The following is a 14,534-nucleotide window of genomic DNA, read 5'->3' as shown; positions in this document are numbered from 1 at the left end:
CCATGTGTCCGGCACCCGCTCTGTGCCAGCTCTGGGCTTGGCAGCCTAGGGAACCAAGACTGCTTGCCCTTCAGACCCTGACACAAAGACTCCTTGCTGCATGGGAGGGAGGCACATGGGGCATGAAGAAGGCAAAGACACTGTGGGGTGATTTCACATTTGGGGCTCTGTCTGAGAAGGGTGCCGGGGGGTGGGACAGATGTAGGACAGGTGAGAAAGTGGGAGGAGCCTGGCAGGCCAAGGTGCTCTGGTGGGGGCAGGGGCACTGAGGCCCACCTCATCCAAATCGGATTCCTTGTCATTCAAGCCACAGGCAATGGGGTAGGGGCCAGGCGCCAGGTCTGTCCAGCCCTCGTCTGTGCAGCTGCGGCTCACGTTGCGGCCTGGGTGGAGGGCAGGGTGGAGAGGAGAGAGGGTGAGGCCAGGAGCAGGGCAGGTCTGTGGAGTAGGCATGGCGCCTGGCTCACTCTGCCCTCAGCCCTCCTCCCGCGAACCTCTGCCGCGTCAGACTCCAGCTTCCCCAACCTAGACCCCAGGGCATCACAGGGGGGCCTGGGGCACGGAGAAGCCCCTCCAGGACTGCCAGAGGACCCCCTGACACAGCTGACAGTCAGCGCAGACATTCCTGGGCTCAGCCCTGCCCTTGTGATGTCTGAATCTGACCCCAGGTGCAATAGAAATTCTGATCCTTGTCATAGGTAGCCTGGATCCTTGGCTATGTGAATGATCCCTGACCCTCGCCGTGAGCTAAATGTTCATCCTTGTCACAGGGCCACAGGGGCTGGTGTGGCAGGTGGCTTCTTTGTCCTGTGGGTCCAGATAGCAGCCCTCTGGCCTGTCCAGTCCTCCTGGGCCAGCCTGCCAGGGCCCATAGGCTTGGGTTTCCTCCCACACCTGGTGGGGCTCAGATGCACTGCTGGAAAGGGACCATGGGTGAGGCAGGAGGTAGGTGGGGTTGGGGGACACCTGGTAATGGTGCAGATCTATAATCCTCATAAATGGAAGAGCAGGGAGCTCCTGGCAGGGGAACCTGCTAGGCAAAGGCATGTGAAGGGGACCCAAGCAGCACAGAACTGCAGGATCTTGGGCTTAACCACATCGATCCTGGGGCTCCAGGCAGCTTCAGGATGTAGGGGGCGGGGCGAGGGGAGATGTCCTATAGGCCCTGTTAACATAGACTGTTGAGTTTTCTCAACCAAAATAGCTATCCTAATAAAAAGGCTTTCCAAATAGTGGAAGGTGAAAACACCAGATTACAGGCTCTGAGACCACAGATTAAAGGACCAGGTCCCCAGGAACATTTTGGTGCTGTGATGAGCCATCCCTCGCCCGGCCCATCCCCACCCACAGCCCCAGGTATTTTGACCCAGCCTAGGTAAATGACTTCTTTCTAACCCTCTGCAATTTTTCTCCTCCACAAGTTTCTTTAGCTTTCACGGTCAAACGAGGCCCCTTCCAACCCTTCCAGGGAGAACAGGTCTTCCCCAGCCCTGGTACCCAGGGAGCTGGCGTTGGCATCTCCTGCCCTTGCACATCCCTTCCTCACATACTTCCCTCTTTGGAATTTAAGGTCAGTTGCTCACACCTTCTTCATCCAGGCGCCCAGGAAAACACACCCTATTTCCTTTACATTTGCAGCCCCTAAGCCTGTCTCCTACTTCTCTCGGTCATTTTCAGAGACATTCGCACAGCCGAGTGCAGCCGAGCCAGTTGTTCACCGCACAGGGCCGTCTGGTGGCCGGACGACGGGCTGTTTTACTTGCCACTAGGTGGGCTCTGGGAGAGGCGGCCTCCGTCTGAGGAAGGGCCGCCTTCTCATCTGCACGAAGGCACCAGGCACCGAGTGGGCCCCAGGGAGGCCTCGGGATTAGTCAGACGGTGGGCCACAGTCCAGGATCTCAAGTGAAGGCACTGCCTTGATCGTTCCAGCAGGGCCAGAAGGAAGAGGCGTCAGGAGGAATGCAATTAGCGAGTGTCAGGAAGGAACGCAGTTAGCAGGCGCTTCCAGGGATCAGGGTGAAGGCTGGCTGCCAGGCCTGCCGATGGGAGCACTGTGAGGCCTGCCGGAGTAACTCATCTCCTCCCTGCCCACGGGCTGGGCTCCCCTGGAGGAGTGCTGGGCTAGGTGGGGGCCACCCTGGAATATGACATGCCTGCGACTGCTCCCAGGTTCCTCAGGGTGGGGCATCGGGGTCTCTCCTTCGCTGCCGAGTCACTGCGGGACTGGCAAAACTGGCCTGCCTCAAAGAAACCATTTGGTCCAACTCCCATGCCTACTTTACAAACAGGGAAACTGAGGTCTGGAGAGGAAAAGGCCACGTGGGGCCAGAGACGCCCAGGAGTCTTCCTGCTCGCCCTCCGAATCTTCATCTAGGTCCCGCTCCTCCCTAGGCCCTCCCCACCCCCCCCGCAGCTCCCCAGTCCCCCTCATCCCACTCATGGAGATTCCCTCCATGCTGGCACAGCCGAAGCTTTGCGTGGTGTCTCTTTCCCGACTCCAGGTCTTTCCTGTCCCTGAACCCCGCCTTATGTTGCTCCCCGCCCCTCTTCCCCCACCCAGCACTGCTTACCATTAGGACACATGTCTATTTTTTTGCTAAATGTCTCTCCAACTAGAATGCTAGCTCCTTGTGGGCAGACAGCGTGGCTGTTTTATGCCCACCCTCTGCCACCCCGTTTGTCTAGCCCAGTGCCTGTCATGTTAATGTTAGTACGTGTTGAATAAATGTTCACTGAATGGAAGGACGGCCGAGTGACCACGTTACGCTGTAAGCCTCTTTAATTACTCAGTAGCAAGAAAGCCCACTTCCTCGAGAGGCTCCCCCTTTTCTTTTCTGCCTTGTATGCCAACATTCATTTCAGCAGAACTCAAGAAGGTGTGTAAGCAAGGCCATGAGGTGGTTTCACGGAGCCGGAGAGGTCATCGGCTCCAGGCAGCGAAAGACTGAATCAAAAGCCGACCGAACAACGGGAACATGGGAGCCATGATTTAATCAAGTACCTGTCAGTCAATCAGTTATTAATTGCTGAGCAAATATTTAATGAGCCCTTCCCACATGGTTATCTTTACATGAAGAGTTAATCAAATCACACGAGTCTTTCAAAGACCTAGTGCCACAGCACCCTCTTTCAGGAAGGTGCCCTGATTGCTCCAGCTCCTTTGACACTTTCCTTCTCATTTCCCGGAGAGATGAGACCCCACTCTTCCCGGCTCCACTTGTGCCACACAGCTCCCTAGCTTTAGCCCAGGGCTCTTACCTTCAAGTGGGGAGAAGAAACTATAGATGGGCGGGCAGGCCAAGACGACCACCTGGCCCCGAGGGGTGGCTGGCCAGCAGGTGAGGTTGTCCCACATCTTGCTGCAGCCTGTGGGGTAACAAAAGGCAGGGGACACATGGGTCAGCATGGCCACCAGGTGCCTGCAGCCTCCCCCTCCAGGAGCCTGTGGTCCGAGAGGGGAGGCACAGCCCCGCCCAGGCTGTACAGGGCCGGTCCTGCGGGGACTGGGGATTAGGAGGCATGCCCACGGCTCCACGGTCCTCAGTGAGGGACAGAGCGCCCCGGGCGTGTTTTGGGTAGCAGTGGGGGATTCCTCTGTTGCAGATTGGGGGCCTCCTCTGCGTCGGACAGGCGGGTGCCAGGTCCTGCACGGTCCTGCACAGCCCTGCACGGCGATGAATTGCAAAGCTTCTCACGACTTTCAGAGGAGCCCCTGGGCATTTGTGTAGGTGAAATCCTTCTGTAATGACCAGAGCCTGGACTCCCGCTCCATTTTATATACAAACACAAGGCACTTATGGCGTGTTTAACATACAGTTTTCCTGAAGCACAACTACCGAGTAAAGGGGGAGAAGACTGGGCTTTGGCGTGTTCTGAACTTTACTAAAAGTTGCTTAATGTTTTGGAAAATCACGTTACCTACAGCAACGCTGCCCATGACATCTGAGCCGGTGATGCAAGCCCTGTCTATACCAACCCGCGTCCATAGCTCTCCCATTCCCTGAGTTTATGTTTATGGGTCCCACCTTCAGGCTGTGTCTTATCTTTTAGTGGGATCGGGCCTGGCTTTGTCAGATAGTATTTTATTATAAATTACTTTCCTTTTTCGTTTTCTTTTATGTTACAGGTAGAACATCATTTAAAAAAATGAATGTGTCCTGAATTTCGTTTTATAATAGTAAAGAAGGCATTAGAAAATATATTTTATAAAAAGGAGATGTTGTTTACGATGGGGTGATGGGTATATGGGGGTTCAGCTAGTTCTTGAGGAGTCTTCATAAAACTCACAAAGCAACACGAAGCCCCCAACTCAGCCAAACTGTGAATCGTGATGGGGGTAGGTGTGGTTGGGGGGTGAGTTCAGAGAAAATCCTGCATCTCAGACTGTGTTCTTCAGCATGTCCCTATAGGCCTGAGGACCTGGGGGTGAGGAGTGCACAGTGGGTGCCGAGGAGTCTGCTTTAATAGGCAGATGCAAATGCCATGGTTTTGCCTGTTCAGGGTCTGGGTTCTTCCCAGGGACTAGGGCTCCTCTGGATTCCCTACTCTGAGGGAGGTTTAATTGTCTCCTTGCAACCCTGCCAGTCCCATAGATTTGTTCAGGAAACCCAACCCCTGAGCCAAAGTCAACGCCAGCTGGGCCAAGCCCAGCCCAGCCCAAGTCCGAAGGTTCCCGAGTTCCCAAGAAGGGGGCCTGGGAAGAAAAGGTGGAAGGGTGTCCCCACTCGAGGAAGAGCCTCAGGACTCTGAGTACTGGAGCGGGCCGGCAGCGGGAGGGGCACCTTCCAGGCCTGCAGCCGCCAAGTGTTATCTGCTGCTGAAGGCTGAGAACACCTGGATCCCTGGGGTTGGCGGGAGAGCACAGCCCACCTTCCTTGGGGATCCCAGAACTTCTGCCCTACCCTGTCCTGAGGCTTCTGTCCTCGCTGGCTCCCAGTCTCCCCTTTATTCCTGTGCCAGCCTCTCTGGAGGCCGCGTAGGGCCAGTCAAATCCTGCTAGCTGGTCACCATTATTAATAATATCGGCCAACACCTCCCAAGCCTTTGTAAGTGGGAGGCGCTGTCCCACCCCCTTTCATTGAATGACTTATTTACCCTCCCATTTTAGAGCTGAGTTAAGGAGCACAGAGCAATTAGGGAGCTAGCCCAGGGGCGAGTGGTGTAGCCGCTTCACGCTTCACGTGCTCCCTCTCCAGCAAACCTCTGACTGGCTCAATGTTGATTCTCTGGGGATTTTGCTCTGCAGGGCTCTGTTTCTCTCTCTCTGACAGCTCCGGGTGCACCCTGCTTTGCAGGCTGGCTGCTGGGTCTGGGTCCCCGCCACACTTGGGCTCTCTGGGTCTCCCGCTGCAGCACAGGTTGGGAAATAGATTTGGAGCTGGGTCCCCAGGCCTGACCTCAGCTCCAGGAGAGGAAGCACAGAGGAGAGGGAGACCAGGCCCTGTCCTTGGGGAGGTCACGCTGGGCCTCGAGGAATTTCAGCGCCACCAGGCTGGGCTGTAAACTGTGCTGGGCACAGGCCAGTGGGCAGGGCAGGGAAGCAGGGAAGAGAGGCCAGCAGGGGTTGTGGTCCGGGAAGCTTCCTGCAGGAGGCAGCAGGGTCTGGAAGGGGAGAAGAGGGTGACAGCCAAGAAAATGCTGGGCATCTGGAGACTGTTGTCCTGGGCGGGCCCTGGGACTATTCTCTGTTTGCCCACCCCAAGGAGACCCTTCAAGTCCCACCACATGTATCACCAGGCCCACAGAGACACCAGGCCCAGGCTGGCTGTGTATGCCCTCTGGGGCTGCCACCTAACAGGAAAGAAAGTCCAGCCAGGAGCCTGGGTGGGGGAAGGAGAGGCAGAGTGGGGACTTCAGCTGTACAGAGAGACACACGGAACCACAGACAAACATGCAAACATACATACATGTATGTTTACTTGGACCCGGGAAGACCAGACAAGTAAACACAGGCACAGGGAGACACACACACGCATAGACATCATAGATATTCACACTGATATACACACTGACACACACAGCACACCAGGCAGACACATCTAGGCATGTCCAGGCTACCCAGACACACACTCCGACACAAAGATACTCAGAGTCAGACATGGAGCTCAGACTCTGAGGCGCAGACGCAGAACCGGAGGGACACGGGCCAGGAGCACACACCTGCATGGGCCTGAACGTGCACAGAGCCCTACACAAGGTCACCGGGCAGACTCGCTGCCCACTGACCCATACCTACCCTCCTCTGGATCCCTAGCTGACTGCCTGGTGACAGGGTGTTTGTTGGCACCTGACAGGCACGCTGTGCCAGCAATGACCTCATTAGGATCACGAGGGTGGCCTGCCCCTGGGTCCTGGGAGGGATGCAAAGGGGCCTAGAGTCCGGGGTCTGGGCCTCTCAGAGCTGTCCACCATCCGGATCTCACAGTTGGGGCCTGCTGAGGTCTGTCCTGGCAGGAGCATAGGCGGTGGGCAGGTCCAGCTACCCCTTGACCCAGGCCTCAGTCTCAGGGGCCCAGGAGACAGGAGGCCGCCCTTCCTTGAGAGCTGGGGGAGGTAAAGACCATGAGCAAGGCTACACGCACTCACTAAAGGTGCAGGAGGCAGAGAGCCCGGGCACCAGGGCCAAGAGGAAGGGCCCAGGAGGGGTTACACAAGTGTCAGCCTCAGAGGAGGCAGGGAACTGGGGAGCCAGGAAGATGTTAAAGATGCTCCCTGCACTTGAACAAGGCGGTTACGCAACTCTAAGCTGGGCCTCAGGGAGGTGACCTGGGGGGGAGGCCCAGAGCAGGCACAGCCACCTCACAGCCTCCAGCCCTCCCTGTCCCTCGCAGCAAGCCTGGAACCCCATACCCACCCCACTCCCCAGGGCAGTCTGTCTCTGGGCCCCCCACCTTCCCAGCCTCTCTGCTTCTCCGGATCCTGCCCACCGAGTCTGGCTCCACGGGCACTTTTGGGAGGAAGTCCTTTGTATTCTTCCATCCTCGCCCCAGGGCTGCTGAGCCAAGTGTGGGCGCTCAGGGTGGGGGAGTGGCGTAGAGGGTGCTGTCACCTGGGCTGCCGGCCCTGCTGGGTCTTTGCAGCATCGAGCTGCGGGTGCCCCTGACACCACTCTTCCTACTGCCAGGCCAGAGCCCCTCAGACCCCAGCGGAGGAGCAGCTGGGCCCCATGTGCTCGGCCTCTGAGTCCGACCTCGATTAGTCTAATCAGCCGGGTAACAAGCTGATGGTTCATCTGCTGAGGGTGGCTTGGGATAGGGAGGTCAGTGTGTCTGTCTAGGGGCCTGTGTGTTTAGTGTCACCTCTGGGTGTCGTGCTAACTGGCAAAGCCTAGGGTTGGGAGGAAGGACTCAGTTTCCACCCCCAGCCCCACCCCGTGGTGAGTATTCCAGACCCGTGCAGACTAGCCTGGTGCCCCGTCTTGCTCTAGACGACCATGGTGGCTGTGAGCTTCCATGTGGTCCCCGTGGTGGTCACGTACTGTCACCGAATGTCCTTTGCTCTCCCTCTGAGATGCTAAGAGTACAATGGTTTCATCCCGGAGTGTGGTGTTCTGGGGCCAGTTCTCTCCATCTCAGCTCCAGCTAAGTCAGGGGCCGAGGAACCTGGCCTGGAAGTGCTCCCACCTGTGAGCTACCCCAACCCTTCTTCGGGCTGGACCCAGAGTCCTCATTGTCACCGGCCCCACCATGCAATGCCCTGGGCCTCCCATCCTGGATGGTCGGTCAGCCATGGGCATCACCCCCACTGTTCCTGGAGAAGAGGGGCGGGGACCCCCAAAGGCAGAGTTGGCTGCACTCAATTTCTGAACTCCAGTTTGTATACTCTCCTTAGACAACTGGGAGCTCCTCAGATCTGGGGTGGGTGATGGGAGCATGGAGGTCTTTTGGTTCCTTCTTTCTTCCGTCTGGCTCCCCAAGTTCTCCCAGCATCCTAGTCTCATCACCCAGCAGCTACTGGCACTACCCCCCCACAATGTTCAATGAGTGTGATGCGTATCTGGGCTCATGCTGTGCAGAGAAGTGGGGCCCCTTGGGGGTCTGCAGCGCTTCTCTTCCCACGGGGGGGGGCTCACCTGCTGTCTCATTGTCCAGCTGGGCGTCCTCCAGGCACTGCCTGTGCTCCACCTCGATCATCTGCACGTAGTCACACACCTCCCACTGCAGCCCAGAGGCCCAGCCTCTCTGTGGGACAGAGACGGGGGGGAACTCATCAGCCTCGTCCATGCCCACATCTCACCCACAAAATCCAGGAACATGGGTCATACAAGGCCCGTCACTGACTGACCCAAGTTCTAGACTGAACCCCAATCCCAACTGTGGACCCGACCCCGATCCTTACCCCAGACAGAGGCCTGACCCTGACCTGGATCCGACCCAAATGTGTTCACTGTCCCCAAAGCTTGGTCTGCCTTGAGGACCCTGTCATGGCTTCTTGGTGGCCCCCCAACAGTGCTGTGGCTATAACAGCTGTGTCTCTTTATGGGCAGCAGGACCTGGACAGAAGTGAGAGGGCCTCTCCTTGGAGCCCAGAGCTGGCCCACTAGACTCTGCCATTATCTAGCTTGGGGGAGCGCTGGGAGTCCTCTGTCCCTGCCTCAGTCCCTAAGGATGGGTGGGGCCCAGCTGGTGCTGTCTTATTACAGGAGTTGGACCCTGGCCTCCAGTTCCTGGAGCCAGACCTGGGAGGAATCCAGGAGTCCAGATGCATCTTCCAGCCTCTGTCCCCATTCTAGGAGCCTGTGCTCAGCCCCTTGGGTCACCAACAAGGAAGGGTACACTGGCCCTCCTTGCCCAGACTTTAGCTTCTCTCCTTCCCCTGCATAATTCAAGCTAAATCAGACCTCATGAGGGTTTAAGGAAGTAAGGGAGGCCTCTCTAGGACGGCTCAGGATCCTACCAGGCCTCCTCTGCCTCTGGGAGGTGGGGAGATGAGATGAGGAAACTCAAGCTTCTCCCCTCCTCTCCCCTTCCCTCCCCTCCCTTCCCCTTCCCTGTGCCATAGCTAGGGATCAGGGGTGGGGCCAGATCTGTGTGCCAGGGGAACATTGGCACTGGAGCCAACATGTGAGTAGGGGTGATGGATGCCCAGGAACAGCCAGAAAATTCAGGCCTTGGGAACCTTTGGGTGGGGAAGGGTGGGGAAAGGCCTCTGTGGAGGAACTGCTGGGCTGGTGGAAGCTTCTGCCTGTCTCTTTGGTTTTAGGGAAGTGGCTGCTGTCCCGGGAACCCCACATCAGTTTCCTCATACCTGCTTAGAAAGGGAAATGTCACAGTCCCAAACAGGGCCATGGGGGAGAGTCCAGCAAGACTGCTCCAGAATCAGGGATTCTCAGTGTCTCTTCCAGCTTGTCCTTCCCACCCTAAGACAAGGTCTTCACTTCCCTGGGCCTCCGTGTCCCTGCAGGCTAAATGGTTCCCCTGATGACTCAAAGGGTTCTTGTAGTGGGACTGTAGGGAGACATAGATTGGAGCTTCCCCTTATTTCCTTCCTTTAAGGGGGTCCCCATCTAGTCTGTAGGCGCCAAGGGTGTGACTTTGACCACTGTTCTAAGTGAGTCGACCCCCGTGAGGGATAAGCACCCAGGTGCCAGTGAGCTAGCTCTCCATGGCTGCAGAGGGAGGGGGACCCAAGCTGAATTTGGACAACTCGGTGCCCAAGGGCGCATGGTGGAGTCCCTTCCACCTCAATGGGCCTCTCATCCCTTGTTGAAGGCTCTGGTGGAGCCCCATTGTCACAGAGGTCCCCAATTTTCCCAGTGTAGCACCACAGCTGACCACGCCCAGGCCCGAGGGAAAGGTCCGAGGGAAAGCCTGCTAGTCACCCAGGATGCCCTTCCGACGTCCCCGCATCCAGACCTCACTCGCCACAGGCCTGGGAGCCACACAGTGACCATGGCTTCCATCTTGGACTATTAACTTTACCGGCCAACTTGGGTAAAGACATGAGCTGGTCAGTCATTTAAAACTTGGCACTTTGAAAGTAACACGGATCTGTTATGGAGAGGATGTCATTATTTGTATAACTGCTTAAAAGAAAGGATATACGACTTCCAAGGAAATGCGCTGTGGTCCGTCTTTGGGGTCACATGTTTCCTCTCTTGCCCATAGGGTTATCCAGACTGAAACACTCCAGACGCTCTGTCTTAAGGGACCTGCGGCTGGCTCAGGCACGGGAAGAAGGGTGACCAGATGGATCCCACAGGTGGCCTCTTGAAGAGGAACCTGGGGACTTGCCATCCTGGGTTGTGTCCCACCACCTTGCTTGCTTAGAGCATGCTTCTCCCCAAAGGCCCTTCTCAGTCCCATTGTCCACCAGCAACAGGGTGCAGTCTGTCTTCTAGCCCCTTCCAAGCCTTGCCCAGCTCTTCTGCCCATCTCACCTCTTATCTCCCATAATACAGCTGGTAGTGGGCATCTATTGTTGCTGCCTCTACCACCCTTTACCTCCCCTTGGTGCCATGTTTTCATCTCTGTCTGGGAAACCACCTCCCTCCCCACTCCTAGTTCATGGGTTCTGGTGAACCCTCTTCTAGGGGATCAACATGTGACCAGCCTTGAGCCAGTCGGAGTGTTCCTGGACACAGTTTCTGGCAATGGCCCAAGTCAGGCTACTCAGAGCCAGGGGGCTCATTCCCGGGACTCTGGATTAAGCAATTAGGCAAGTGGATTTGTTCTTTCCCACTGGACTGGAACCCTCAAGGGATGCAGGGCCCGGAGCTACTGCCACCATCTTATTGCCAAGCAGAACACAATGGCGAAGGCCACACAGCTCAGGGCAGAACAGAGAGAGGGAGGAAATCTGGGTCCTCTTGACATGGTCCGAGCCCCTGAGCAGCCACGCCTGAAACCAGCCTTGCTTCCAGCAACACGAATCAATACCTGTGTTACAACTTGAGCCAGGTGAGTTTTCTGTCCCTATAACCAGAAGTCCAGACTTATGCTCTGAGGATAGGACAATGGACGCCCTCACTTGTTGGGCCCTCTTAAGCCAGGGTTGTGGTCATTCTGCTTGACCAAAAACATTTCTTTTCCAATCACTGAGGGCACCAGAGGATTTCTGGTGCCTTCTGCTGCCATCATAAGGTGGAAGGGTGTTGGGTCAACTTCTCTAGCCATCTCTGCTCCCCCCAGAAGCACAGTCAGAGCCCTGCCAGAGCGGCAGTTTGCAGAGGGGGGTAGGAGCCCCCAGAGTAACCCGGGATCCCAGGGTGTCTCTGAACAAAGTGAGGGTGGTCTGGAAAATGAGCTCTGCTGCATCACAATGTAGCTGAGTGCTGGGCCCCATCTGAAGAAAGAGAGGGGAAACAGAGACCCGAAGAGCGCTGAGGTCACCCAGCAAATGCACATTCCCAGGAGGGATGAAACTCTCCAACCACTCATCTGGGCTGCATCAACCCTTCCCCACCTCGCCTTGGGCCATCTGGTCAACCATTGCCCTTAGGGGCTCGGGCCAGGGCAGCTCCCTCCAGCCCTTATCGCTGAGGAATTCAGGCAGACTTTGGACTTCCTCTGCCACTTACTTCCCTACTCTAAACATCCTCACTGTCCCTCTGGACTCCAGACACACGAAGTTGGAAAATTCCCAGCCGGATACAGGCAAGCCCGCTGATCCATGGAAGGGTTCCAGGGTAGGATGTAGCCGGGGTGTGGACTTCGTAGAGAATGGGTAGCAGAGGTGGGAGGGCCTTGGAGGATGTGTAGGAGGTGGACAATTAGAGGTAGAGTAAGAACATTCCAGAAAGCAGGAGCTGTGCGTACAGAAGCACAGAGGCATGAAAACGCTTGATACATTCAAGGCTGCGGGAAGCCTGGCGGCAGCAGGGGCCCTGGAGGCAGCAGGAGACAGGTTGGGAGATATGTATAGACAGGGGCCAGGCTTCATCAATTCCTGCCCGGACTGGTACAGCAGTTTTCAGCCCCAACACCTACAACCTGGGGGGTCTTTGTACAACGTGTATCCCCACCCTCACCATCCTGCTTCAAATCTCTGAGGGTCCCCGTGGCCTAGGCATCAAAACCCACCCTTCAAAACTGGCATTCAAGGCCCTTCCTAATCTCACCAATGCCCATATCTCCCAACTTGTCTCCTGGTGCAAGAAAAGAGAAAGCAGGGTTTCTCCCAAGCTCTCACCGATTCCTGTGCTGGGCTGAGCTCCAAGTGAGCTTAAAGTCAGCCTGACCTTGCAGTTGGGTTAAGGCTAGAGAGTTTCAACACCTTCTCTATGACAGCAGTTCCTGAGTCCAGAAGGGACCTAGACAAGAGCAAGGGAGCCCATAGCATCTCTTCAGTCTTGGTCCTCTGTGTCCCCTACCAGGGTGTTGGCTAGATGTGGGAGGTGACTGACAGAAAGTTGGCAAGAAAATCTCGAGTCTCTGGTTGGGGTCAAGGATTAACCATAGTTGGTTAATTCCACCTGCTTGGCTGAGCTCCCTCCTCTCTATCCCCATTGTGAGGTGCTGGGAGAAAGTCCTGCCTTCTTCCCTCCATGTGGGGTTACTGAGAGTTGGGACAAAGGCTGGAGAGAGTGAAGATGCTGGGAGTTGAAGGTGTTAGATGCTAGGGGCTCGGAAAGACGGGGTGGGCCCAGCTCACGTGTTGTGGACGATCCCCAACCCCCTTAAGGGGAGCTTGAGACCACAGCTACTGGCCTTGAATCAGAACCCCCAGGCTCATCTGGGCCATACGCCAGGAGCCGAGGGACACAGAAGCAGCGTGCCAGGGAGCACTTCTGAGGAGCAGCTGGTCTCAGAGGCGTCTAAAATGCAGCAGGCTGGGTTAGGTGGGACATGAGGAAGAACTTCCTGCCTGCACATTACCGAGCACTGGGAGCCACCGTGGATGACTTGTGCTTCTGAGGTTTGTCAGAAGAGGGCTTTTTTCTGCTGGGGTGGTTAGAGGAGGCTGGCGATTGGGGAGTAGAGGGTAGGGGGCTCAAGAGTGGTCCCACTAGCATTCCCCCATTACCATCTCATGCCCCATGATTTATTTAAGCCACCTCCCAATAGAAATAACGAGAGAGCAGAATCACAGGGGGAAACTGAGGACCCAGAGAGAAAGGCACACAGGAGCATAACCTAGCTTCCCAGGCTACCCCCCTCATTGTGGCTTTTGTGTTTGAGTTGGTAAGGAGATGGATATTGCAGTGGAGGGGGCCGGGGGGAGACCAGCAAGAGGAGTAAAGGGCGTGGGGTGTGGTGGGGGGGACACAGGAAGGTAAGGTAGAGCATCCCGGCTCTGCAGAGGCCATGAAAAGAGCTTGAAATCAGACCCATCTTACTGCGAAGGGGCACAAGGGAGACTTTGAGGGCGGGTCATAGGAAATGTAATCACTTGATCTGTGTGGTGGCTACACAGGTATACACACGTGTGACAATTCCCCCGAGCTGTCACTTTATATTTGTGCATTTTACTAATTAAAAACGAGCCTGAAAGCCCCAGGGCAGCCTGCGGCATCCATAGCTGCTTTGGAGAAGGCAGCTCCTCTCGCCCCACGGCAGAACCTAGTTAAACCCGCAGGGTCTGGAATGAGACTGGCGGCCACTTCCTGGGTGGGTGGCCTCAGGCAAGCTCCCGCGCCTCACCTGTACATGGGGACAAGGGCAGCACCACCTACTTCCAGGGTTGTGCCGAGGTCACATGCAAAGTGCAGTCCGGGGCGGCTAAGAAGTTAGCAGTCATTGCCAAAGCCCAGGCCCTCGTGCCAGCCTGGCCTTCCGGTCATCACCGGGCCCCAGCCTAGCCACAGCTTCATGGCCTGCTCATGGCCTGCGTAAGCTCAGGCTGTCACAACGTCCCACCCCCCGCAAGCGGCAGCTGTGCCCACCAGGGGGGAGGGTCCCAGTCTGGCAGCTCCCCTCACCCTCTACTGTGGGCACTTCTCTTCCCCGCCCTGTATTTTTACATCCTTTTGCCAATAGTCCGAATCCTCCCCTCTCTGCAAATCCATAGTTTGCCAACCACGCCTGCCCCTGGGAAGGCGGGCAGGAGGCCGAATGAGAATGAGGGGTATGGGGGGGGAGGGGCAGCGAGGAGGTGGAGACAGAGATGCGGGCTTGGGGAAGAACTTTCCACAGCTTGGAGAGGCACCAGGCCAAGGGCTCTTGCTGTTGGCGAGTACAGGCAAAGATGCTCCGCTTGGGGTTAAGCCTGGGCCCATGTAAGGGCTTTTCTTGCAGGGTGTACTTAGGCTACGAAGTCTTTCAGGATTTCTTTGCAGAGCATCAGGGGCATGGGGAGAGCCAAGCAGGGGCAGTGTGGGGGGGGGGGGCTCCGTTTAAAATCCCCTGCCCCTTGAAAGTCATCTTGGGCAGCTCTAGGGAAAGAGGACCCAGTTTACAAACATGATGTCTGTGGGTGATGTTGGCGTTGGGGCCACCTGCAGAGGGCTGGCCACCAGCACAGGAAGCCACACGGCTGTGAGTCCTCGAGACACCAACACCGGGGGTGATTGGTGGCCTTCCCTCCTCTGATGACCCGCTGTGTGGGAAGAACTTGCTTTTAAGATAGTAAGAGGCACCTCCTGAGAGATAGGCAGC

The 14,534-nt window shown here is 56.6% G+C and overlaps 1 protein-coding gene across 2 annotated transcripts in view; it reads right to left on the bottom strand.

Moving 5' to 3' along the window:
- Nucleotides 1-14,534, bottom strand: part of VIPR1 (vasoactive intestinal peptide receptor 1) — a 28,423-nt gene that overhangs the window by 9,674 nt on the left and 4,215 nt on the right. For both annotated transcript variants that reach the window (XM_081159475.1, XM_081159474.1), the window contains exons 2-4: nt 8,072-8,180; nt 3,259-3,366; nt 277-383 (exon numbers count right to left, since the gene is read on the bottom strand). In XM_081159475.1, the coding sequence (XP_081015601.1) occupies nt 277-383; nt 3,259-3,366; nt 8,072-8,180 (324 nt within the window). The remainder of the gene's footprint in view (nt 1-276; nt 384-3,258; nt 3,367-8,071; nt 8,181-14,534) is intronic.

The sequence above is a fragment of the Miniopterus schreibersii genome, assembly GCF_964146895.1.
Source record: "Miniopterus schreibersii genome assembly, chromosome: 15".
NCBI lineage: Eukaryota > Metazoa > Chordata > Mammalia > Chiroptera > Miniopteridae > Miniopterus > Miniopterus schreibersii.
Note: the sequence above shows the minus strand (reverse complement) of the source record. Positions and strands in the feature narration are given on the sequence as shown.